Source organism: Nelumbo nucifera, chromosome 5, assembly GCF_055504915.1.
Source record: "Nelumbo nucifera cultivar China Antique chromosome 5, China Antique-T2T, whole genome shotgun sequence".
Classification (NCBI taxonomy): domain Eukaryota; kingdom Viridiplantae; phylum Streptophyta; class Magnoliopsida; order Proteales; family Nelumbonaceae; genus Nelumbo; species Nelumbo nucifera.
In genome coordinates this window covers 10,100,124-10,127,880 of record NC_142653.1, presented here as the reverse complement: position 1 = coordinate 10,127,880, position 27,757 = coordinate 10,100,124, and the positions used below count along the sequence as shown (strand labels likewise).

Below are 27,757 nucleotides of genomic sequence, written 5' to 3'. Positions count from 1 at the left end.
CGACCAGAATCAATCAAGATTTTATTGGACTACAGTAGTAAAGCAGCCGCGCACATGTCTTGTTTTATAGCCGTAATAGTAATAAATAAATAAGCGTGGAAGTAGAACCAGAGGAATAGAGGAGAAAGAACAGAACTAACTTTCGGTTGCCGTAAAGAGAATTTATCACTCTCTTTTTTCTTGATGACTTATCACGGGTTAGAATTTAGAAAACAAAGACGAGTTAAAAAAAACAGAGAGAAGTGGCAGAACCAACAATCACAAAAACATCATCGTCACTCACCACCCACCATCCTGTTTAAAGATGCAAATACCAAACACCTAGCTTTCTTTGAAAACCAGCCTCCTCCCTCACCCTCCTTGACTGAGACGGCATTCTGTTCTGTTCAACTACTTGATCTCTTCTCTTCTTATTCAGCAATCAGGGCCACATCCATACAGTCATTCTCTCTCTCTCTCTCTCTCATGTCCACAATCACATCATCCACAACGGCTTCCTAACCAGAAAATACCTAATTCAGTCATTATCTGTTTTATAAAAAAAAAAAAATTCTTTCTTTGACCTGTTCTCCTCCTGCACCGAAACTAGATATTAGCAACTGAGATAGGCCCAGGCGCTGTCTGTTCACATTCCCAACACGCCCTCTAAACAGTTTTCAACTTCCACTTCTTTCCATTTCATTAACTTCTTATTTCTTTAACAGAAAAAAAAAGAAGGAAAAATTAAAGAAAATTCCGAAGGTAGAAATTCTAGGACTAACGAACTTGCGCAGGTAATCTAAATACCTGCCTCTCTGGAACCCCATGAAACTCGATATATCCTGATGTAACCGACTTGGATTACCTCGATGGTTGAGATTGAGATGCTTCTATGATTGAATACAAAGAAGAGAAAGTGGTATAGATGGATCAATCGTCATCTGAGCTCTCGGGAGTGGGTGTCTGATTCAAGTCGGGCTTGTCGGAAGGCCTGGAACTGCAAGAGCTGATCAGATGAGGGGAAGTCTGTTTGCCGGTTGCAAGGGCATCCACCTTGGCCCCAACCTCGGTAGCTTTCTTTCGTATCGAAGCAGCGGACATGTCTTGAAGCTCATCTTCTGCTACAAAGAGGTCAGGGAAGTTGAGGCGAGCTGAACGACCCCTCAGATAGAAGACAGCCGTATCGTAGGCGCGAGCGGCGGCAACAGGGGTGGAGTAGGAACCGAGCCAGATCCTAGACCGCTTGTTTGGTTCCCTAATCTCGGCCACCCACTTCCCCCACTTCCTCATCCTTATCCCCCTAAAAGGCCTATCTTTTTGTGTCCCCTTTCGCGTTCCTCCGCCTCCTGTACTTGAGCAGCTTGAAGTTGTGGAGCAATACTCTCCTTCCATCTCGAATATCAAAAACAAAACAACCCTCCTCCCTTCTATCTCTCTAAAAGCTCATGCCCCCCCACCGCCACCACCACTTAAACGGAAAAAAGAAACCACCGCCTGATAAAGGCAACAATCGGAGGATATTTCGGTTATCTTTAGTAACACCAGCACAGGAGTCCTCAACCCTCTCTCCGGTTCTCTCTCTCTCTCTCTCTCTCTCTCAATCTCTGCCAGTCCCAGCAGCGCTGGGGTTTGTGTTGGTTTTGCCTTTTCCTTGCAAAATCGGGCCACTCAACACCTGGATTATAAATATTCAAAGGGGGAAGGAGAAAAGCTAAAAGAAGGGATGGAGAAGAGGAGGATGCTTTTATACGTCAACACATCTATCCATATAAATATATAAAAGACAGACAGATAGATAGATAATAGATATAGATGGGGGTATAGGCAAGGAGGCAGCAGCACGCATTCCTTTCAAGCTGGGTCGGCTGCCACGTTGTCTCCTCTTAAACTAAATCCAAAATTCGCCGACATAACCTCTCTCTCTCTCTACATGTATTGAAAGAATCAAAGAATCAAAGAAGATGAAGATTCAAGCACCTCTCCCTCTCCCTCTCCCTCTCCCTCTCCCTCTTCCTTTATTTCAAAGTTTCAATCCTTTTTATTTTTCAGCGAGTATGAATTATGAATGGGCATTAATCCTTGCCACGTTGCCTGATAAGTGGTGATGGAGCAAGTCGGCGGCCAAGTGCCAACGTAGACGTTTGCGCTTCTCTTACGCTAAGTAGTCTTCTCCTCTCTCTCTCTCTCTCTCTCTCTCTCTCTCTCGATCACTCTTTACCGGAGCCAGAGGTTATGTGGCCTTCTTCCATTCCTTCCATCTTCTGTCAAAATCAAAAATGCAAAACAAACAATACTAGACTCCCGTCACAGGTTATTTACTCGTACTTTAATGCACCGTCGTTTCTCGACAAGTTGATTAATTCCAACATTTGGAGTGGGCTGCTGCTAGTTTTCTGTCTTGACGTTTTAATTTATCTTCACTTCATTCATTTAATTTGGATAAGAAAAATTAAAAAAAAAGGGAAAGATATTCCTTTTGTTATTTATTATTATATATTATTTATTATGTAGGGGCGGTTGGAACTGTGACTTATGAAAGTACCGATCAGATTGATGGGATATTTCTCAATTTCTTTATCAGAAATTAATACACCGTCACTGCTCATATAGTGACTAAACTACCCCTTTATATTTATCGTAAGCAGCAGCGGGACTACCTCTCTAGCTACTGTGAAAGTGTGATGTGTGAGCTAGATCCAGAATATTCCGATTCAGACAAATATTTTCTATGTAACTGGTGTTTGTCCAGACGACACGAGATCCTCTGATTCGATTGATCATACCGCCCTTTTTGTCTTTGTCTATTCGGGTACTACCAGCCCTTCAAGTTTTGCCAGGTGGCAAGTTATATTGCAATAGAATTGGAGGAATTTTGTTCCCACTGTGGGGCTGCTATGTCTAAGAAGATTCAAGGTCGTCTACGTTGGCCTTGCACTGACTGAAACCGACCTTTTCTAATGATGAAAAGGAAGAGCAGAGTTCCATGAACTGAAAGGAGAGGAGAGAGAGAAAGAGAGAGCAGTAAGCGTCCGTTTGGGAAGACTTTTACGCATACGGCTTCTAACGTTGCAAATTTGCAATGTTACATGAACTGCAAAATCATCATTCGGTAAGCCATGAAACTTGTATTTGATAAAAAATTATAAAAACTGAAAAGTCGAAAATTAGTACTTGAGTCATGATGTTGTTCGATTTAAAGTATTTTGAATCGATGACATGATCAGATAGTTCTATCAACTGGATGAAACCGAGGTAAAAGGATGAAGCCGTGCATCAAGATCTACAACTAGAAGAAAGGTTATAGGTCTAAGGAGTTATTTCTCAGGTAGGTATTTTGATGTTCAAGTAAGTTGGGTGGAGAAAGAGGTGGTTGGGTCGAACAGGTTAAAATAATGTTAGTTCGAGTCAAACAAGTAGTGCAGAAAAATATTCAAAGAGTGTTATTTTGAAAGTCCCTTACCTCGAGCGAGAAATACCTATTTATAATTAGGTGTCCGTATGCTACATGGATAGGGTTTCTAGGGTTGTCGGGATGAAATTGTCTATCAAGGTCTTCGGGGATTTCTTTTTCCCCGGCAGAATTCACTCTATTCGTATAAGATACCCATTTTTAGTCGTGCTCTTCCGTTACACATGATGCCAATGTAGCTAAAGAGAGAGAAAATGTCCATAAAAATTGCCATGATCCTTAACCAGTTCAACCATCACCCAAACAAGTGATGAGCTACGAAATTAATTTTTTGATGAAACTATGTCAAGTTTTTCTTTGAAGCGATTCAATCAACATAAATTCCTCCCAAACGGGCTCTTAGTAAATTGGTAACAGCAGCAGCTCAGCTCGGGGGAGGTCAGGTAAGGTTAAGATTGACTTTTCAATTTTCATTCACGCAAACAAAAATAAAAAATCATGTAACAAGGAGGTTTAGATGGTTGAATTAATGCCTCCTATTTTCTTTCAGTGGAAGAAACTGGAAGATTGGGCTGCTCCTACCTCTTAACTTCTTAAACGACTTCTTCTCTTTTTTTTTCTTATAATAAATTATTATTATTATTATTATTATTATTATTATTATTATCAAGTAATTAACTAAAGAATAAAGATTAACAACTTGGATTTGTCAGTTGTCACCAACGACAAGAATCCTTTTGATATGAAACAGAACAGGGAGAGATCCTCTTCTTCCTTGACTCTGCCTTTTTATTTTCTTTTTAGTTTCAGATTTAAATGAGAATCATCAATAACAACGACCAATCCTCACATCTTTTTTCCTTTTCCTCCCGAGTTCAACTACTTCCTTTCAGTTTTTTAATTTTTTCGCTATGAAAGTATATACATACTATTATCATGAATTGATAAACAATAATGGGCATGCAAGTTGCAAGTGGACCCATGAAATTTGCGTTACAAAGCCTTGGCGGGCCGCGGGCCCAACAATATATGTGGTAAGTGGTAACTGGTAAGCTCCGTTGATAGGGCCGGAATGGCAATGGCTCACGTTTCTCCTGCAATAAAATATACTCGTTAGAATGGGACAAATTAAAAGAGTACAGACATCCTGTTGCCTGTTTTCTTCCTTTTGTTTCTCTTCTTATCCAATAACAAAAGTAAACCATCTCTCTCGTATTGTTTTTGTTCTTAAGGCTGTGTTTGGTTGTAGTTCAAATTTATTTGCTTTAGTATAAATGCATGAGAGTGCAAAGGTAAAAAATACAAATTCTTGTTTAACTTTGTTTTGGATTTTACTTTTATTCTACTTCTTGTCTTAATCTACTTCATTTGTGTCCCATTCAAACAAAATAAGCTAAAATTTAAAACAAAAATAGGTCAGAATTTACACTCAAATCATTTGTACTGCCATGATTTTGTATCAGTGTAAATTTATTTGCATTACAACCAAACACAGTTTAAGTTTCTGTTTGAAAAGAGTACAAATATCGATTTGGTGTATATATGCATTTTGATTCAGTTTTATTGATATAAATACACTTTTACACCATGAAATTATGTTACATCCGATTTAAGAGAGTGTAAAATGGGGATAGGATCCTTGTGTTCATTTACACTCATCCTATTCGGTTACAATGAGATAAATGGATGATGCATTTTTTCATGTGTTTGGTTGATATATAACAGAAGTAAAAGAATACAGATGTAATGACTGTTTGGTTGATATACAACAATTTTTAACTAATCCAAGCTAATACCCCAAAATTTCAAAACCATTCTTCTCCATCACAAAATCCAGGAAACTTCAGGCTATGTTTGGTTTGAAGGAAAAGGTAGGAAAAGACAAGAAAATCTATACAAGGTTTGTAAAGGTTTCTCTACTTTTCCCTTTCTTTCTATGCATTTTCTTTCAAACCAAACATAATAATAGAATCAGCCAAGACGGCCTTGGAGTCAGCGATAATACAAATATTTACCTTCATAGAAGAGAGGAAAGTATTTCATCGAAAAAACCAATGTTAACATTACATCAATTATTAATGTAAAAACTTTATTGAATAGAATTTTACTTCAATTTGTTATGTATAACAGCATTCCCATACACGAGCAAATCGGTCTGGAGTTTACACCTCAAACAAAAGCAATCGAGACTTGAGAGTAAATTTTTCAATGCAAAACTATACCAATTTTCCACTTGCATAGACTTGAGTACAGAGATCAGATATGCTTCACACCAACCTCACATCATTTGCAACCGTATATTGAGAATATTTCCCGTATTTGTATATTATCATTTATGGGAGATATTCTCAATACATGACTGCAACATGCTATAAGGTTAGTGTGAGTGAGTAAATCCCAACTCCAAAATATATTCTAAATATTTGTATTTACACTTTTAGTTACACTCTTCCCAAACAGAGCCATAATCAGATACATGTATGTCCAGTTAAATCGTATGTATCACCTTTTGCCAAAATTGGGTGGTCCAAGAACCACGATCCACATCCCTTCCTCCCTGTCAACATGGAGTCATGATTTGTTCTTGGAATGGGTGGGTCCTCTCCAGTGGTCCAAGTTTTTAGTGCTCCAATGACGTACACCAGCATATATCACCCTTTTGAAATGGTTGGACGGGAAGTTCTTACTGATGGAGATGGGGGCCCAGCCAAGTGGTGGTGGTTAATGGGCTGAACCTTGACAGAAGAGCTGATTCACAGCGGTCCTGTGTAACTCTTTTGAGCTGTGGCCACCTCATTGCCATTGTTAGGTCAATCATTTTAGCAGTGGTATCTCCCTTCCCTCAGCCTTCTCAAACGCATCCACCCAGACGCAGACATATCATATCACACAGTTGAGATGAGGCCAGAGTTCAGAAATTGGCTTCAGTGTTTAGAAGACCTTATTCACACCATTCGCACAGCCTTTTACACCGTGTATTGGAAATATCTCCATACTCGTATATTTTTTTTAATGAGGAGATATTCCCAATACAAGACTGCAAGGAATTGTGCGAATGGTATGAGCACTGAAGCAGATTTCCGGAGTTCATATTCAAATCTACTTTTTAAGTTTTAAAATTTGAGAGGAATCTCACCAGTTGTTGACAGCAATAACAACAAACATGCTTTCCAACTCTTTCTTTTTAAGAAATTTTTGCTAAAAATATTCATTATTTGTATCTCAGGCCGATCTTCGCAATTCTCCACTGACACTTGATTGTTCAAGGAACAAGAGTAGCTTTCTTTTTCTTTTTTTTTTTTTGGTGAAAGACACGTTAGAACTCGCCACCATCAACCTTAATAGAAAAATTCTGAAAATTGTTGTATTGTCCTCCCGTTAACTTGTTATGATGGACTTGAATGGTGAAAGAGGATTCATGTAACCGACCCCATATAGTTGATAAGCATTGGATGATGGTGATGTCATTACTGGCCTCTACTGGTCAAGTTCGGTCTGGGTGAGGGATAACCCAAACACCAAAGGACCAGTAGGTGATAACCCGAACATAGAACCAATCTTATTATTAGTCTGCTGATTTATCAAGCCTGACTTTTCAACATTTCTCTTAAACTTACCATAACTTTTCAAAACGTCGAGGGAACCCTATGTCATTGAGTTTTTATTTTCTAAAACTCACCATTTGTTAGAGAACCGTTAGTGATCATTGATGGAAGTTATTCACATCATCATAAATGTATTTTCATGACCAAACAGCCCCTGAATGGCAAGTCAGCCGTATTGAACATATTTGTATGACTAAAATACCCTTAAGTGTCAAACTGCCTTATATATAAGATTTATACTCATTAAGAGACGTTTTGATCTCATTGTGCTGCTTGAAAGTAATCCAAGGAAGCTGAAAAATGGGTTTGGGTCGAATAATAACAGGGGCATTTCTGGAATACTGAAAAATGGGTTAAATATAAAAAAGGGTAAAATGGTAATCTATTAACACTCATTAGTCTACTTAATGCCAAATTACTGACATGGCGTTCCCTCGATGTTTTGAAAAGCTATGGTGAATTTAAGAGAAATGTTGAAAAGTCATGGTGAGTTTTAGATAGGGGTGGCAATGAGCCGAGCTTTTCACGAGCTGCTTGAGCTTGGCTCGCGAGTCGGCTCGAATATATATATATATATATATATATATATATATATATATATATTTAAAATACTTTTTTTTATAAAATATTTTTTTCTCAAAATCAAGCTCGAGCCTTGTAGAATAGTCTCAAGCCAAGCTCAAGTCTGGTACTATTCGGCTTAACTCGGCTCGAACCCACCCCTAGTTTTAAACAATTTCCCAATCTTATATATCCTCTACAAGATGACAACTTCAGACATCTTAGACGAGTTATTATTTATTAATAGAAAGCCATGAGAAACAATGAAGCACATAAAATGTTCGAGGATATCTTCAAATGTGCAACTTTAATGTATGTGCATACACGAAATAGAGTCCATATCACCTACCAACAAAATACTTTCCAACACTACCACCATCTTACACCGCACATCTCATATATGGCAAGTCCCGCTTTTATGATAGGCCCCGATTTTATAACCAGACTAGTGAATGACCCGTGTTAAATTTACATTATAGAATCAATAATGTTAAATTTATATTTATTAATAATTTAAATAATCATTAAAATTTCAAGAAATATTTATTTCAAAAAATAATTTTTCAATAATTATTAAAATATGATAGTTTTCTTTTGTTATAATACGTAGAAGGTTAATGATTAAATGAGTTTGATAGAATGTGGACAAAAGTGGTTGTGGATAACTACTTTTGCATTTTCTGCATTTTTTAAGAATATATTGAAAATGGTGATAGTGGGTTGTGAGCTTTGACAACAAATTCTTAAAAAACCTTACATGTCTAGCTTTCCAAAAAAATGAGAAAACCATGTGTCTAATGGTGGAGGACTATAACCTGGTAATGGGTTGTGGACTTAAACAAGAGTTTCTCAAAAATTGCCATGTGTTTAAATGGTGGGGATTATAGCCTGAAAGCCTTCCTTTAATATATATATATTAGATGTTTGGTGTCCGATGTTATTGATAGAGTGTTTGGAAGGTATTTTATTGGTAGGTGATCCCAATTCCACGAAATGAGGGCAAATGGTGAAACAAGCTGAACAGAGGGCCTAGCCGTAGAGTTTGGATCTTCTGCTGCATATTTCCTGAACATTCCATTCAGTCTATGACATGCGTCTTATTACACATATGCAAATACTCATGTACGAGTAGGGGGTATAACTGATTGACTTCCAATTGAATCAAGTCATATCAAAATTCAAACTCAACTGATTAATTAATAATTATATTAGATGGTTCATATTTATAGTATATAAATATATTACATGCGAGAATACAAGCGAATAGAAGTGCAGGAGAAAAGTACAAGAGATCCAACCTCGCTCAGGTAGGTAGAAGTAGGACCCAGTGCAAGATTCCTAATTTAGTCCACACAAAATTTTGTCTTCCCAATTCCCATGAATGAATGAGATGTTCATTCTACAACACTTGCAAAGACGGTGTGAGAACTAAATCCGGTCTCTCCATTTTTGGCAGATCACAATAGAAGATAACGTCGCATCTTCAATGACCCTAGATCGCCACAATTTGCATGGGTTTTAATTTGGTCCGATGCCAAGACCTCCCCTCAGGCTATTTATTAGCTTATTCACTCCACAAGGTTACCAATTTTGCAAGGAAGAAATGAAAAGTTGAGAACAGGTTCAAGGAAAGTATTAATAAAAATTTAAGCTAGTAGATCCAATTTAATGTTTATAAATGAATGTACTTTTATCAATTTCAAAATATATTTTTAAAGACCAAACTAATATTGCATCATCAAACATGTTACTAAAATGGCTAGACCTGTGGTGCATGTACTACACCGTGAAGAAAAAAAACACTTAAATCAGTGATAAAACAACACATCACAGATGATATCCTTAGCATTGTTAAGATTTTGATGGTAAATACATCTTGTGAAACATGAACCACAAAATGACAATATCTGATGCAAGAAAGGTGTGATGCCAGAATAACTTTGACCAATCACAACCCCTGTGAATGTTGGAATACCAGCTCATTTTTTACAATATCAGTTGATTGATTAACAGTTTTTCAGGTATAATGACCCATTAATAAAATATCTATCTGTTTCTTTGGTTAACCAACCCCTTGGTTTTGTGGTCAAAGAGGTGTAAGTTATTAGGTAAACCTAAATGGTGTACAAGTATTTAACCAAAAGGGGAAGTATAAGTAATTTACCCTTCTTTTTATTCTTGGCTTCAGTTCGGAACCATGAAAAGGCTACAAGACACAATTGATGCGTCTTCCAGGAATGCATCTCTCTGAATTCCTCTAGGCAAATCTAATTTCTAACCCAATGTTTTAAAATACGGGAGCGTGACGGGAGGCGTTCTACTACCTAGAGGCGTGAGGCGTAGTTCAGAACGCAAGAGGCATAAGCCTCCTGAATACGCTTCCTTAAGAGGAGGGGGGTTAGGAGGAGGATGAAGAGGAAGGGGGGATCTCATTTTTTCTTTATTTTTAATAAAAATCTTTTATATTAAGAAGAATAAAGATGCATGACATTAGTTGAAAGGGGGGACTTGTCAAATCTTGAAAACTCCGAAGGGGCAAGGGGCAAATCACTTTCTTTCCTCTTATCTTTTCTTTCCTTCTCTTTTTTTCTTCTTTTTCTTTTTCTTTCCCTTCCCTTTCTTTTCCTTTCCTTTCTTTTCCTTTCCTTTTTTTTCTTTTTTTCTTTTTTTTTTCTGTCTTTTTATATAAGATGTGCATGAGGCGCATGAGGCATACGCCTCTAGCACGCCTCGTGAAAAAAGCACAAGAGGCATACACCTCAGGGCATTTTGGGAGTGCCTCGCCTGGAGGCGCACGTATACCTCCCACGCCTTTTAAAACTGTTCTAACCAACTACACCAGAATCCTTCTGGACTATGACAGTCCTAAAAATGATATGCAAGGAAGTCAAACTTTAATGCCAAGTTTGTTCTCATCAAGACAAGATCATCACTTACAGTGGTATCAAAATCTTTCTTGATACAATGAAGAAGAGTTCTCTGTATTAAGAGTAACAGAAGTCCAGCATTCTGTAAATATCCTTACCTCCATTGATCAAGCTCGATCCTCAGGAACTTCTAGTCAAGCGTCACCAACACACACAACCCACCTGCCCAAATCACAGCAGAACACCATCAAACAGGAAATACAATGGATTTCATAGATTAAATACTAAATGCTCAATCAATTCCTCCCATCAAATATTCCAAGATGGCATGCATTTGAGTTCAACTTTGCCTCTTCCAAAGTGAGATTAACAAATGATGAATGTATTCAAAAAATTAATAAGGGTCATATGGCATATAGAGTTTGATTGATTATCTTAGCATCATGGTAACAGCTTACAAAAATGACAAATTGATTATACAGATGCCTAAACTTGCTAGTCCAAGGCGATCAATATCTTAGCATCATGGTAACAGCTTACAAAAATGACAAATCGATTATGCAGATGCCTAAACTTTCTAGTCCAAGAAGGTGATGAAATAAAAAGTGCTTGGAAATAAGGCTTGGCAAACTAACGTGGATTGTGGTCCATGCGGAAACAGTATGCATTTTTCTATTGAAACCAGAAGTATACTTTCACATCATATACTAATTTTCAAAATGTTCACTAGGCTGAGAAAAGAGAGAGGCAAGTCAATGTTCTAAGGAGGAAATCAAGTGGAAAAAATGAAAGTAGAGCTCTATAGTAAGGGAAAAAGGTCCTGGAGTCAAAAATCAGCAACCAAATACCAAGCAGAGGGGTAAGTCAAATAATATACAAAGATCAAATCAGGCAATCACTTTAGATCTAGGCCAAAAGAAAACAATTTGGACCCTTCAAGCAAACCATTAATTAACAAAGGCTAAGGACAAGTTCAACCTGTTCCAGCTAATGGCAAGAACATTAAAATCTCATTAAAAAAAAAAAATCTCACACAAGCAGCAAAAGTCAGCACAAATAGGGACCAAGATGGTCATTGAAGAATGATATCTTAGATAACCATCCACATCTTGAAGTTCCTTGCATGAGCATGTTACAAACATCTACATAGTACCATAGTATCTCACTATCTGATTTCATCAACCATCTCCTAAAGGTGTATTTAAAATTATTGCAGCTGCATGGTTCCTCAGTTCTGGGGCACTCAAAGTTCATGGCAACATAGGAAATATCTTGAACTTTAATAAAGCAATTAATCTTTCCCTGAGACACTGCAAGACAAGGGGAAAAATGGCAAACACTCTCCCAACAAGCCTTCAAACAAACAGGATTCATGTAGCCTACCCCATATAGTTGGGACAAAGCTTAGATGATAATGATGATGAGATATCCTAATGCAAATTGTCCAACCAAGCAATCTCTAACTTTAGTATTTGATCTCTTCCTCCAATAAAAACGAATAAATAATGGAACAAGGAGACAAATAAAGAATGCAACTCAAAGAAAGATAATCTAAGAAAAGGTAAAACATGAATGTGGTTCCTCTTTTATTTTTAGTTCCAAAACCAAATTTTAGTTGCCAACCGTGAAAGAGAAATAAAGAACGTCACCAATCTATGGAAGCAAGATACTCTAAAGGTATTAATGGAACATCCCTGTTCTTGTATAAGTGAAAAGCTGAGAATCCCTAAATTACAAAAATAAACAAGCTCTAAAGCCTACTTATACACAAATCTGAGAATTCGGTTGAGTTTTTCTTGTCAACCACAAATTTTTCCAGAAAACGTCAATAAGAGAACAACAAATATATGTTCTCCAGACTCCCAGCCATAAGGAATTTCTTTCCCAAGACGGAACTCCCCAAATGATAAATCTATTCTCCCTATAACATGAATTCATTAAAGCCAAACCAAGTATGATAACCAAGATTTATGAGTCCAACCATAATGCAAAGATGAGACACACAATCAACATAACTCCCTAAATTTGCCTTGATGTAAGCCATTTAATGAATCGAGAGAGTGAAGCTATCCATAAATTTAACAACAATGGAAGAAATACAACCTATAGATGAATCAAAAGTTTGGATCGGACTAGATTTGTCAAAGCAATCTATATGTTCTAATTAGTTAGACATGTAAAATTGACCTTGCTTAACAAGGTAAATGAAAACCTATTGCTATTTAGCATCCCTCCACAATGTTGCATTAAAAACAAGCAGTTATAATACAACAATTTACAAGGAAGAGAAAAGGTAGCTGGTGTCTGGGTCCTGCAATAGGTTAATTTCATGAAACAGCAAGTTGGATGCTAGAAACTCAAAAGAGTTTTGGTGAATACCCCTCCCCCGTTAATGCAACTAAGGTAATGGCGCTGAAATGTGATGTGGAATTACCTTAGACAGCTAAAAAAGAGTTTAAACAGTGTACATGAAGCTTTGAGGTGTACAACAAACTTATGAATGGGAGAGGAATATTTTAAGAAACCGCAAACCAGAACTTCATACGTTCAAACCTTCATTGCAGTGACATAGAAAGGAAAGACAGTCTCGTGGTGGAATCCTTGCCTACTATGAAGAACCCCAATACTGGAAGCCAAATGGATGTGACGAACGTAAACCTTGATGCATGCCCAAAGGTACCGAGTCCCTTATTCTGTATGGTTTACTTATTGACTAGCATCCATTAATTTGCCCACTTTCAGTCTCTTTAATCATGGAAGCCATTCGTTTTTCTTTGTTTCCAGTCATGTGGAATCTTCTATAATCTATGTCAGTACGATATCGGAAGGGATTGGACAAATCACACAAGTTGGAGTACATGAGAATCTCTTGCAAATTAGAACTGTTGAATCAGAAAATAGCTACTTTCATCTATTCTTTCCTCTTCGTCACTATTCCCATTTCCCAGAACAAATCACTCTCATCAAAAGATGGGCACAGGTTTGTGAAACCACCATGACCCCCTCATTGCTATCGTCTGTCACTCAGTCATCCTCCTCTTCTCCTTCAGAGAACGCCGAAATCCTGAGGCCACCGAATTGGGAATCCGTGATGACAAGCTCATCCACGAAACCGTCCAAATCGCTATCATAATCACTATCTTCGTCGGAATATGTTAACGAAAACAGACCATCGTCCCCGTCTGAGTACTCATTTCTTGTCCTTCGACTTTTGGACAACAAGTCTTCTTCCGTCACCTCCCCATTCTCAACCTCAACCCATGAAACCCATAAATCAGCATGTCGTCCCAATGCCCTATCCCAATCACCAACGACAACAGTCCGCAAATTAGAATTTCTGGCCCTCTCAAGCATTTCGGAGAAGTCAGAATCATCAGAAACCAAGAAGAGCCAATCAATACCGCGGTTCATGGAGTGCTGCATCTGCCGCTTGAGTGCCCAATCGGCGGCCTGGGGTTTATCCTCCACCGTCTTCACGAAAACTCCGGCACGCCTTAGCTCCGAAGCAAGGCCATATCCAACCTTGGGTGTGAGCAAAGATCTAGCAGCCTCCTCGTACTTGTGGTTTCCGGAGATGAAACGCTCCTTGTAGCGCTGCCGCTTCTTGCCTTTGAGGGAACGCATGCGGCTCAGCTTCTTCTGGCGCTCCCGCTCGTGGAGCTGCTTGAAGTGCTTCTTAAGGTCGAGGTTGGTGCGGCACTTACGGCCACAGACACCGCAAATGTAAGACTCATCTGGGAAGGAAAGTCCCTTGCGTTCGAGGATGTCCAATCGGCGGCGCTCGCGGCGTTCTCCGAGGACCCATTGGGGGAGGTGAATGAAAGCATGGCGGTTGGCGTAGGCGGAGATGTCCACTACTTCGCCGAAGCGCTGGGCGACCTCTCGCAGGGCCATGGCCGCCTGGTATGGCGGACCACGAGGAGGTTTGTTGTCGAGGTCCCACAAAATAACTACCTTCTTCTGCTTAGCAGCCCAGACTCCTTGGTTGTTTCTCACCATGTCGATCTCTGAACTGGCAGTGGAGGCTGCGCTGGCTTGGATTCGCCATTGGAACCGCTTCCGCTTCGGTTTCGACTTCGATGGTGGTGCTGCATTTCGTAAGACAAGGGGCGTTCTGGTTCTGGGGATGCTGGAAGGGACAGAAGTAGTAAACTTTGTTTTGAGAAGGAAAGGAGGAGAGGCTTTCAGAGGAAGAAAATCTGTTGGGTTGCAGAGGGGGCTCATCCTCGTCATCGTCCCCAAATGGTGGGAGATAATCAGCGTAGAGAGATGCTCATCCGGTCATGTCTACTTAGAGTACTGAACAGTAAAAAACCTCCTTTCCTTTTCTCTCGTTTTAAGCATTTGATTGTCAAATGTGGAGGGGAATTTAATAGAGATGGCAATTTGACTCGTACCGTGGGGCTCCGCCCCGATATTTGGGATGTATAAATATGAATCCATTATATTATATATTATCTATAAATTTATAAATTTTAACTACTAAGATAATCATTCTATTATTAATATTTTATTTATATAAATTTTTTGGGATTAAAATCATTATTTGATGTAAATTTAGATTTGATACATTTAATGTAAATTTGGATTTGATAGATTATTTATTCCATTTAGTTATAAAATGTTAATTTTAAATATTATTTCTTTTAATTTTTAGTTAGAATTGTTAATCATATATATGTATTGATTGTTTTGATGAACACAAAAGTTAATAAAATCTATTTTATATCATTAAATAACACAAAATGTGAGATGACTTAACGTCTAAAGTAGTGCTAAGAGATTTGGTGCTATCATTAATTGATTTGGGTTTAAGTAACATTATAAGCATTAAGAAACTTTTTGCATGAATACCCTACTCGTTGCCATTCCTAGCCCACCCCATCCCTGATTATAGCGGATTGAGCCCTAATATCAATAAAAATAAACATATTAATATAATTTCTAAAATAGGATAACTTTTAAAAAAATATATCAAGAAAGGGAAAAAATATTATTCATTTTCTCCCTCCTTCAAACCACTTCCACCTCCTCCAAACCATCATTAAATTTTCTTAGATTCATCAAAGAAGCTAAGAGGATGCACATGGCACTGGTACTACTTTGGTCAATGCCCGGCTACTTTGGCCTTTCATTCTCAAACTCCCTATGTGAGCAGAGGATATACCGATCTGGTCGCCACTTTCACATTCTTCTTCTTCCGATTGCAGCTCATAGTTTTCGAAGAAGATCATGATACAGGTAATGGTCGGAGATGGGAGCGAGCTCTTCGGTTGTTCTATCGGAGGGCAATTGCAACACACACTATCCAACCTGATGAATAAAGCCTTCATGCTCTCTCCATGTTTTTGCTCTAGAGTTTTGGCATCTCTAGTTGTTTCTCTCTCCCAATCCCTGATCTCCTTCATCGTCGATATTTACTTGTATGGTCTTCGGTCTCCCTCTCAGTGCTCTCACTGATATTTGTAAAGCAATAGTGTTTGTGGGCAGAGGCAGAGGTAGAGGTGGGTGGAGGTGGGTGACGAGTTGGAATTGTCGAAGGTAGGCGGAAGTGGGCAGCAAAGATGGGCGGTAGATTGGCGTTGCCGGAGGTGTTCATCTTCTTCTTTCTCTCTCTCCCTCGCACACAGAACTGAAGGCGGAAGTGGTTTTGAGGAGAAAGAAAATGAACAGTGTTTTTGCCCTTTTTTTATATATTTTTTAAAAAGTTAACTTATTTTAGAAATTATATTAAAAGGTTTACTTTTATTGATATTAGGGCCCAAAAGTTGCCCTTATCAGCTATAATCCCTTTTTTTTACCATCTTCAGAAAACCCGAAACTCTAGTTTCGGGATAATATCTGTCTACCCTACCCTAACCTCGAAATTCGATTATATTATATAACATAATATATATAATATACATTGTTATTAACATATATTATATTATATTGTATAATATAAAATAATTTTATATAAATTAAAAAAAATTAATAAGTATAGAAATAAGAATCACTGGGTAGAATAAAGTTGGGGATGCTCATTTTTCACGGGACGGGATGGAGTTAGAATTTTTAGTTTCATCGGGATTTCGGGTGGAGATTTTGTATTTGGGGCTAGATATGAGACAAGCAAAACCCGGCTCCGCCCTGCCGAGTTGCCATTTCCGGAATTCGATTTTCATCATCATCTTTATCCTCAGAATTAGTCTCAATTAGAATTCGGAAGAAGAGGATAATATATATAAATAAACTTCCAATCCACTCCTTAATGTTTTCGGCATTCTCATCGTGCCACATCAGCTGAGTCTTCAAATTATTCTACAAGGTGTATTTTACGTATCGAAGAGTTATCCCTTAACTAGCTCTGAAAAATCAGCAAAGACAAGGATCCGGATGAGTTGAAGTTTTATTAGGGTTTAATAGCATGGTTTTTAAAATTGATCCGGTGATCGAATCGGTAAGGGGTCTGGTTATTGGGTTGAATGGTTCAATCGTTCAAACCGAACGTTCAACCCGTTTTGATAAAAAAATTAAAAAAAATAAAAAAAATAAAAAACAGTCAAAACCATTTAAATGGTTAACCGTCCAGTTCAGCGGTTCGCTGATCAAAATCAACGGTTTTGGAGGGAAATCCAATTTCAGGGGAAAATGGAACCGGCCACTTGATCAGTTCCCAGTTTTTCTGGTCCAGTCCAGTTTTGAAAACCATGTTTAAAAGTGCAGCCCACATTTGCTACGACAGTGTGGTAACCCAAACAATTAACTTGAAGCCTTTGATTCGCTGTCATTGCCTTATTTTGAGTTATGATTTAGGAGATAATTAAAGACTTAAACCTAGGGGTGCTCATCGAACCGTGGGGTGAGTTTCTAGACCGAACCAACCTGTTCGATTTTTAAATCTAATCAAACCAAATTGAAACGATGCAACCGGTTAATCGTTGTACAATTTTTTGGTTTTTTTATGCGCTGGAAATTAAAAAAAAAAAGGAAAAAAACCTTCCCTCTTGCAGAAGAGACTGAGTAAGAGTCACGATGGTCTGAGACAGAGTCAAGAACTAAGACTAAGAGAGATGAGAGATTGAGAGAGATGAGTGACTGAGACTGGGAGAGAAGAGGAGAACGTTGCGGAAGAAGAGTCTGAGAGAGAGAACAGAGAGTGAGACAATTGGTCTCGTGGTCGAATGTCGGTGATGGTGACTTGGTCGTCGGAGGCCGTCAGTCTGTTGGGGAAGAAGAGAACTGAGACTGAGAGTCTGAGAGAATGACAAAGAAAGCTTAGAGTCTCAAGAGAGGAAAAGAAAGGGGAAACTGGAAAGGCGTGGTGGAGGTAGGAGGCTTATTAGGGACGAAGAGACTGTCAGACATTGATTAAACTGCTAATCTAGCAGTGTTTGCCTGTTCGCCAATCTGGCTGCCGGTATGCCAGCCTTTCGAAGAGAAAGGTTGAAAGCCTAAAACAAGTTCCAGACTCTTAGTTCGGTAGTCTGACACTCTCAGACTGCTGAACCTTTTCATTCGATTTTCAAAAAAATAAAAAATATAATATATATTACTATATGTATATCGGCCAGTTCGGTTAATCGCCAGTTTTTTAAATGATTGACCGAAATCGAACCAAAACTGTCATTTTTTTTAAATATCGAACCAAAACCGAACCGACCAGTTCGATTAATTGATTTTTCAGTTCGGTTTCGGTTGGTTTGGTTTTTTGGGTTTTTTTGCTCACCCCTACTTAAAACCTCCATTGAAGTTTCTCCTAAATAATGAAACATTTCCTATTTATTTAAATTGGACTAATACCTCCTTCATTGAATGATATCATTGAACAAATACCTCCCCTCCGTTAACACTCCATCCAGATCCGTTTGTACATCACATTATATATTGGTTAATTTTTTTCAAAACCCAATTTTACCCATCTCTATATTCTTTCTTCGTCCCCTTGGAACATATGTCAGGAATAATATATCCATGATTTCCTCTTGCATCTTCCATAACTCAACATATCTGCCAGCAGTGGTGCTACTCTGAACAAAGGCTCAGTTTGGAAGGAGTATAAATATAAATATGTAAAGTATAAAACCTATATTTTGTATTATTTTTTATGTATTTGCATTATACATATTTGTATTTATACTCTTTCCTAACTAAGCCAAAATAATTAACGAATCTGCCCGATTCTTTAATTACAAATTCTAATATTTAGATTAGGAGTTCTAGCGGCTCGAATGCATTGAATTTATAAAAATAAAGTTGATCATCAAAGAACCTTTTCATGGTTCCAAAACCGTTGTTTGAAACAGAGATGTTGCTAGATTCATACGTAACATCAACCAAAGCATCTTCACACTCATAGAAGGTGTTATAATTGACCCAAACATCTGAGGAGGACCCAAATCACAATCTAGCTGTGCTAATTGAAAATATCTTGAATCTGGGGCTCATCGTTGAATTTGAACCTAAGATTGGCAATGGTGAAACTAGAAGATTTGGATGATAATATTGGCCACCTGATATCATATCACATATAATTCTTTTGTTTATTTCTCAATAAATGGACTGATTGGTGGAACATGGGGCAAGGAAAGGTTAAAGGTCTCTAAACTTAATTTTGGCATTAAAAAAACAACTTAAAAATCAAAATAAATAAATGAATACTTGAATTAGAATTATAGTTAGAGGATATGATAGTAGTAAAGATGTAAAAACAATCAAAGAAAATATCATGATGTTATTTCATGAAATACGCCATGATTAAATCAGAAGGTCCTGATTTCTGAACAATGGACTAACAGGCCTGGTTTTGAAGTACCAGAGGCCATGACAAAGCTTATAATTCAAAAATGTTTATTTGATTCTAATCTTCTCATTGTAAGCCTTATCTTCATCGTTCTGTCCCTTAGTTTTCCTTAGTTACAGATTGGTGGTTTTCTTTAAAATTTAAATTACAAAGAAAGGCAAAAATGTCATTTTATTGAATATATTAAATATGAAGGTATATCTTGTTGACAGGGAAGGTCTAAGTCCATTCAAAAACTATAGGGCTGGTAATGTGATATAAGTATTTATCTTAAACCTTAAACCTTAGGGGAGGTTCAAGTCTTTATCCTTTTTTTGTTATATTACCTTTAAAAAAGAAAAACAAATAATACGTTTTAAAGTTCAGGTATTAAAGTGAAACTATCCCTAAATACGAGATACTAATATGGAATTTTTCCTAAGTTTTAATTGGGTTTTTAAAAGGGAGATGATGTAGCCTGTCCGCCTTCTCATGATAATCCTTAGACCAAAGAATGGGTGTGGTGTGATTAAAGACAAAATCAACTCATTTATTGGTGCTTTTGCTAAATACCATGGTCCATGCCACTACTTCTAATCCCATGATAGGGGGCTATGATTGTTTTAATGTTAGAGCTAGCAAGGGGCATTATTAAAAGGGTAAATTTCTTAAATTACTTCCTAAAGTTTAGAAAGTTGATTAACTATACCTTTATTGTTTACATATTGTCTCAAAGTTCCTTCAACTTTTTTGGTAATTGTCTAAAACCATATCTATCATTAGTTTTCCATCATGCATCATTCACATGTGACATCGTGTGGCTGTTTTAGATGATAATTCAAGATATACAAGTATGCACATTACATGTGCGTATATTGTTTTCAATTTTACGATACTATTTCATTCTAATTTTATTGTATATTTTCAACTTCTTGTCTATATTAATTTATCTTGACTATTTATTTTCTTTCAATTTTTTAAAAGAAATAATGCTACATGTGGCCTGACCCAACATGGCACGGGCCCACTTAGGCTCAAGCCGTAGGCCGTGTCAGGCTTCCTTTTTAAGGGGTTTCTGGCTAAGCAAGCACAATCCACCCAGGCTCACGTGCCGGCTGGGCACGGCCAGCTACAATGTGAGTGGCCCATAAAAGTGGGTTGTGCTAGTGCAACATGACCCACATTACATCTCTAGGGAAGGTAATAATATCGCATATGCTCTTGCCAATCATGCTTGTGAATACAATAGTAGTTTTGCTTTTGATTCTCAGACTGGATTCATTCCTCACAAAATTTGTTCTAACACCACCCTTACAATGATTGCAGTCCTGCATAAACATCTCCCCATGCACAACTATAAGTGTTGTGAGGATGGTGTGAACACAAATTTTGTTAGGACTGAATCTGTATTCTTTGATTCTCAAGATTAACTTTTCTTTTATATACAGAGGTATTTTTTTAGAGAAAATGACTTGAAAAAACCTTTTTTTAAGGGAGTTAAAATCAACCCCCAACAAGACCATCCCCACAATCTCTTCCAATGATAATATTAGGAATGATGATGTCATCATCGAAATACATTGTGGTGTGGGACGTCGTGGGGGGCTGATTCGGTCTCTTTTCAAGGTCATCCGGGAGTTTTCCTTGTACAAATGTTATGTGAATGGATGATTATTTTTACATAAAAGGGATAAAGCTTTTATGTCCCCCCTCATACGTACTTTTTTATATCCTTAATAAATTTTCAATGCGGCTAAAAACAAATTTAGGAGATTAAAAAAATATATTTATTAAAAGACAAAACAATAAGTCTTTTAGTTCAGTCACTTCAGCTATTATCGTCAAATAAAACTAGTCTTTCATCTAGTTAATAGATTTTTACAAGCAAGTGGTTGAATAATAAAATGAACCGAAAATTCTAATGGGGACATAGTCAATTGGTCCAATAGGCCAGAAGAAGAAAAAAAAAAATATATATATATATATATATATATATATATATAGCGAATTATAAAAGGAAATAACTTTTAAGTAATGAGTATTATTGTGGTGAAACATAGTGGCATTTCCAGTAAACATGGTGGCATTTTTATCATCATCTAAGCGTTGTCCCAACTAGAATCCTGTTTCACATCCTTTACGTTGTATTTGACTGCAATGCGAATAAATTTGCACTGCTGCAAAATTATAACAGTGTGAATGGTTTGAGTGTAAATTCTGACCACTTTTTGTTTTAAATTTTAATTTATTTTGTTTGATTGCAGTACAAATAAAGTAAATTAAGACATGAAGAAGAATAAAATAAAACCAAAAATAAAACTAAATGAGAATTTACATCTTTTTTTCATTTGTGCTCCCATGCATTTATTTGTACTAATACAAATAAAATTGTGGGTACTTGGATCCATGTTATTTTCCAAAAATAATGCCCCTAATGTGAACACAATAAAACAAATCAGGATCTATGAGGGTTTCTTTATACCAACCTACAAATCCTATTTAAGTGTGATATGATATTAATCCGAGTGGTGTTCTGTATCATTGTCTTGGACAAGTTTGGTGGGGTTCAAACCACCGGACCAGTGTGGCATGTGCAAAAATATGGGATCCAATAATAAATGTTTTGTATGAAATTTATCTTGAAAAAGGAGAAAAATAATTGATAAATATTTTATCGAACAACATTTGGGAACAAACCCTATATACCAATGAGCTGGTGCCGTTTTTTCAAATAAGTGACAATGGTTTCTAGAATGATAATTACTGATTCTCGGATTCAAAAGCCAAAGACAGCTTATAAAAAAAAAAAAAAACTCCAAACGTTGAAACCAGATGAAATACAAAAATAACACGGTGCCAAACACCACCCACCTCTCTGGCGGAAAAGTTGATCATTTCTTGATCTCTTCCACTAACAAACTGACACAAAAATAATTTGGGCAAGTAATGTTAATTTCCACGGCAAGTGAAGACAAGTGAGACACAGAGAGCTCTTCATTCCGTGGTTTTGCCGATTGACTCCCTAGTAAAAAAACAAAAAAAAAGGTTGTGTTGTTGTAATTCATATTATCTGTTTGATTTTATTTAATTATGGGTTCATTGTTTCAACGACTCAATCATGAAATTTTATATTTTTAAGTTTATTAAAATGTCCGTGGTCTCTACTTTCACTTCCCTCTGTGTTTTTGTTATCTTTTACAACCATGTGCTCTCTAATCAGGGATTCCTGAATGACAATGGGAGAGCAAGTTCTATGTAAACAAAGCAAAACCATCTTCTAGGTCTAGGACCTTATGGGCTATGTGTGAAACTCGCCATCACGTTAATTGGTTCCTCTTTATAATCTCTCTTTCACCCTCTACAGTGTTCAGGTTCAGGACAGATTTGAGCGGACAATCGGACATGCCAACAGGGGAAGGAGATGTTGATGTTACGGCATGTATAATAAAATATTCCGATTCTAAATCCCCTGTGCATAAGAATTTTACTCATGGCTACCCACAATACACTATCCCTCTGTGAATTGGGAACATCTCCCCCTGCATAATACTGTGCAGAGGATAAGATGTTCTCCATGTATAGCTGCGATAAATGTGGGCAGAGTTCATGGCAATGGGACGGATTCAAGGTAGGGATCATATTTTCCATCCTCAACCCTAATTTTGAAATTAACCTCATCTTCGTCCCAATCCCCATCGGGGATAAAATTTGCCCTCCATCCCCGATCTCCGACATGAATGAGTTTCTCATGTGGATCCAAATCCCCGAAATATTTTCAGATAACAGTATTTTTTAAACTAAATTTACTTAAAATAAATAAAAAATATAAATTATAAATAATATTATAAATATATTTTGATATAATAATATATTTAATATAAATAACAATTAATATATATATATATATATAATCGGGGTCGGGGCAGAGCAGGGACCTCAATCCCCATCTCCAACCAGGGATTTCTATTAATTCTCATCCCCATCCCCGCCCCACTAAAATAATCCCCAACCCGAACCCATCTGGTCGAAGTAATCAGATCCCCGTTGGAGATAAAAAAATTGCCATCCCTAGTTCAAACTCCCAAAAGGGGAAGGAGATGTTGCATTGTAAAATGCGTCACAAGACAGAATCATGTGCAGAATTAACAACTTTTGAAGTTTTATAAGCGAACTTTTGCTAAGGAAATATTGAATAAAGATGCCAGCATTCAGCATTAGCATATATACGATTCAGGTTCTTCTGCACTAAATCACGTAACCAAGCATGGTGGTCGAACCATCTCTTTTTTTTTATTAATTTCCCTGCAGCATACATTACGTACTACAGAGCTGCCCATGATCCGGTCTGTCCAATGCGACCCTACTACACAGTGCCTAGTTTTTTTGGGTATACTACACTTTGCCTATCTACGGCTTCATATTCCCACACAAACCAAAGAAAATCCCAACATTTTATAATTTACTCATTAGGATATTTTGAGAAGAGAGGAGCAAGAGATATGGTAGATTTATTATAACGCTGGTCAGATATAATCGGGTCTTAGATCAGACCCACTAAGCCCTTTTAAGTTTTAATTATAGAGCTGGTCCGGGTCTGGTTCCTGTAGCGTTGGGTAGGAGTGTAATCAATTTGAGCAAAGTCGAACTTTTGTATATTTTGGCTCAAATCAATTAAAATATTATTAAACTTATAGTTTGTTTTTGAATTTGATTCTAATTTTATTTTTTGGTTTGAGCTCGGTTGTTGAATTTGAGTTTGGCTGGAAAGCTTGAAAATGAATATCATCATCATCTATGCCTTATCCCAATTATATGGGATTGACTACATGAATCATGCTTTTCCATTCTATTTTATTCCTCTAATAAATATTTTTTTAGTACTTCTATTCATGTTGTTTTTGGTCTATCTTAAGCTCTTCATCATCTTTCTCTCTCTCTCATTTTATCACTTATTAAATTTATTCCTAATTTTTCAAATAACTTCATTCCTAATCATGTCCTTTCTAGAATACAAAAGTATATTTTCATAATATATATTATAAAATATATTTTTATATTTTATAATTTATATGCATATATGTCTCAATCTATTTGTTAATCGAGCCAAACGTTTAAGCCGAACATTTTATTAGTCAAGTTCGAATTGGAAATAATCAATTGGACTTACGTGGTGTTTGAAGAGGTTTGAAATCTGAAAACATATTGAAAGAAAAAACAAACTTGTCCGTTTACCAGTTAAGTGTTTTATTTTTTTATTATTTAGTTTCTCTAGAAGGTGAAGTTTTCTTTTCATTATTTTGTTTCTCTATCAGGGGATAGACTCAGGACTCAAAAGAAGAACCGTCAATAATAATATTGTCTTTCCCCCCGCTTCCTTGAGACATTTTGTTTAATTTCTCACTTATGAGTTATGACAAAACTTCATTGCTCGGATCGACCGTACGTGCTCCTGCCTTTGTTGAACGAATCCGAGTCCACAAGGATGTGCGCCCAGTTTTCCCCGCTCTATCTTCCTTCCTAAACAATTCACAATTGCCTTACTGATATGGTGAAAAGAGTTACTTGATACAAACAGATACGAAAGAAAGGGAGACTAGCTAGTAATACAGAGACCGAGAAGACGAGAACAGAAAATTCTGGGGATGCAACGATGGACAAAAGTTACTGTGGCGGCATTACCTGTCGCAGTTCTTGGAGTGCTTCTGATTGTGTTCCTTCGGCGATGGTGCTCCTCGTCCTCGAAAGGACGACATACTGGTATTACAGAAGCAACCGAGGCCAGAACTGGGATTGCAAAGCTTCACCTAGCCCATGATGGGAACAACCCCAACCACCTTCCTATTTTTCATCATCTTCATCTTCATCATGAGCTAGATACCAAGAGAAGGGCGAATAATTATGTGTTTCGACGTGGGGTGGTGCTGACGAAATCACTATTCAGTTGGGCCGATCATCCTTGGCTTGTCGCCGAGGCGGTAGAGTATGGATGGTCTAGGTTTGCTTTCATGGTGGGCAGCCTATCATCTCCTTCGACTAAATCGGCACTGTTGAGTTTATGCGCAGCTGGCGATCAAGTAAGAGAAAGAGATGCAGACATAAGCTGGGAGATTTTCCCAGAGTCGGTTGATTTCATGCAGAAGATAAGGTTCAATTCTGGACTAAAGAAAATCAACATGGGTACTGCTCCTTTAGCTGCAGCTTCATCTGTCATTAGGTCTGCTTTGCCCTTGCCAGGCCCTCCCTTGAGCAGTTGCTCTTTTCCTCAGGAAGCCTATTTCGAAATTACAATCTTGTCTATCATGGATGAAGACAAGGAGAGCCCCTGTGAAGGAGAGCGCTCTAAGCTGCTCATTCAAGAGACGGCTGACGAGAAGGTGCTGTCCGATTCCTTAATCCATGTTGCCAGCGGCAATAGAAATACTGAGTTGCAAGAACTGAAGCTTAAGATTAAAGAAGATGAAAGGAGGAGTACTATAGCCGTTATGTTGTCTGTAGGTCTGACCGCAGGAGGCGCCCTTCCGTCCAAGCTCCCAGGAAGCTATCCTGGGTCCATCGGATTCAACTCCAGCGGTTCTGTTTACCTTGATGGTAGGTCTTTATCTTTGAAGTTAATCAAGTTATCATTTATCAATCGCTGTGAACGATGAATTTGGTAGGTTACGTGGGTCTGAATTGAAATTTAGCTTTGCTACACATAATCATGTACAGACCGGCTAATTAATATCTTTGTGTTGCCCTTGCCCCGTCAACCAGGAATCAAGCTGGTGTATGAGACGACGACAGAGAAGACAGATTGGGGATTAACAAACAAAGTGATTGGTTGTGGATTTGATCCTGGTCAAAAGAAGGTATTCTTTACAGTGGATTCGGAATTGGTGCACCTGATCAATTGCAAAGCTGAGGAGTTCGCAAGCCCGCTTTACCCAACTTTAGCTGCAAATATGGACGTCACGGTTTTCGTAAATTTTGGACAGAGTGCCTTCAAGTATGCACCTGCAAATGCCCAACGCACTCCCAACCCTTGTTTCATTGGCTCCCTAGTCCAAGCTCCTGCCGCTGCTATGGGTTACGAAGATAGCCGAGAGCTTCCACTGGTTGAACCGAAGCACCACGAAGAACAAAAACGGCGGCGATAGCATTGCAGACGAGGAATCTGAAACTGATCTATTTGAAATAGTCTTGGATAATTACAGCAGGTCCCCAAGAACAGCGGTGAAAGTAGGAATGTGACGCTGGGATCACAGGTGACCGTGACCCACCCAAGACTGCTCAGCTTTATGCCAAGATTTGGGGGGAGGGGGGCCTTGTGCTTATGCAAGTCACGCGATTTGGCCATCGCCACCATTTTCAGTTCACAAGACTTTTTTTTTTTTTTGACATCAAAGAGGTAAATTCTTTGGTTCTTGGCCCTGCATATACATCAGTTCTGTTGATAGTTTCGAGCTGAGTTCATGTACAGTGACCATACTCATTATCATCAAGAAAATGAAATTGCAATTTAAGATCAAGAGCGATTATATACAGTAAGATTGGGTTACCTGTGACCAGACTGACCTCTAACTCTAATTGCTAATCCTCAAACATACAGGAAAAAAAACTAGGAGACAATAAAGACAGCTTCAGTCTGAAAGCTGTTTCACTATTTGTTTCAACTCATGTTTCCCCCAAGTTAAACCCCAGTTTTTCTATTCTCTCATTTTTCTCTCTGGCCTCAGAGTCAGACCGACCTTAAACAATCACAGAAGACAGAACAGAACCGAGGCGTAGCATATATAGCCGAACCGCTGAAACAGTAGTCTCGCACCATCCTTGGCTTCATCGAGGTAACGGATCTAAGGCGCAACACAAGACGGAATAGTAGTTTTCTGGTGACTGATGCGAATAGGGAGCTCCTTTTTACACGACCAGATTAAAGCAAAAACACTACTTTGACTTCAGTTAAGAAACGATTTATTCCAAAGAAACAATGAAATCAGGAATCAAGATTTTGAATAAACTAACAAATACATTTTTTATTCTTCAGTTTTATTCATGTATCTTCTTTAGGTATACATGAAGGGAATCAAGGGTTGGGGGATTGAGCAGATAGCACATTAACTCCACTGAGGCACTGACCACCTTGCCATGGAGACAGAGAACCTGCAGTTTCACGGGTTTTGATCCCCCGCCTCCATCTTCGGAGCCAAGAGACCATCTCAGCTACTGGGTCATCCGAAATTCCATAATTGGCTTCATCACCTCAAATCGCCCTATTGTCTAAGGAAATGGGATCTTGTTCAATTGAGGGAAATCAGAGAAATTTGACGCAAACAGAAAAGTCATTGATTAAGTTCTATGTGATAAATAAGATGACAACGATGCAATCCATACACATCTAGGGGTTTCAAATGGACCGGATTTGGTCCAATCCGATCCAGATGGACCCGATCCAATCCAATGATACTTCATCCAAATTGATTATGATTTGGACGGGTCAAAACCAAAACCGGTCCATTGACATCCCTATACACATGCAAATAAATATCCCCCAATACAGATGCACCATTACTGTAGAGAAGATTCTACCCAAAAAAAA

The 27,757-nt window shown here is 37.8% G+C and overlaps 2 protein-coding genes and 1 pseudogene across 5 annotated transcripts; 1 reads left to right on the top strand and 2 right to left on the bottom strand.

Moving 5' to 3' along the window:
- Positions 1-783: 783 nt before the first annotated feature.
- Positions 784-1,524, bottom strand: LOC104606875 (ethylene-responsive transcription factor ERF010). The gene has a single exon (XM_010272292.3). The coding sequence runs from the start codon at positions 1,369-1,371 to the stop codon at positions 910-912; it is 462 nt and encodes a 153-aa protein (XP_010270594.1). The 5' UTR covers positions 1,372-1,524; the 3' UTR covers positions 784-909.
- Positions 1,525-10,447: 8,923 nt separating this feature from the next.
- LOC104606884 (uncharacterized) lies at positions 10,448-14,769 on the bottom strand. Of its 3 annotated transcripts, none has more exons than XM_088888990.1 (2): positions 12,856-14,769; positions 10,448-10,643 (listed from the first exon to the last, which is right to left on the bottom strand). In XM_088888990.1, the coding sequence occupies exon 1, from the start codon at positions 14,652-14,654 to the stop codon at positions 13,446-13,448; it is 1,209 nt and encodes a 402-aa protein (XP_088745116.1). In that variant the 5' UTR covers positions 14,655-14,769; the 3' UTR covers positions 10,448-10,643; positions 12,856-13,445. The 3 variants fall into 3 exon arrangements, with proteins under 3 accessions (XP_088745116.1, XP_088745117.1, XP_088745119.1); XM_088888991.1 differs by having other exon boundaries at positions 12,975-14,769; XM_088888993.1 differs by having other exon boundaries at positions 13,027-14,769.
- A 9,918-nt stretch (positions 14,770-24,687) lies between these two features.
- Positions 24,688-26,549, top strand: LOC104606907 (uncharacterized; annotated as a pseudogene). The gene is made up of 2 exons (XR_016076289.1): positions 24,688-25,770; positions 25,936-26,549. The product of XR_016076289.1 is annotated as an uncharacterized LOC104606907 (transcript).
- Positions 26,550-27,757: the final 1,208 nt, after the last annotated feature.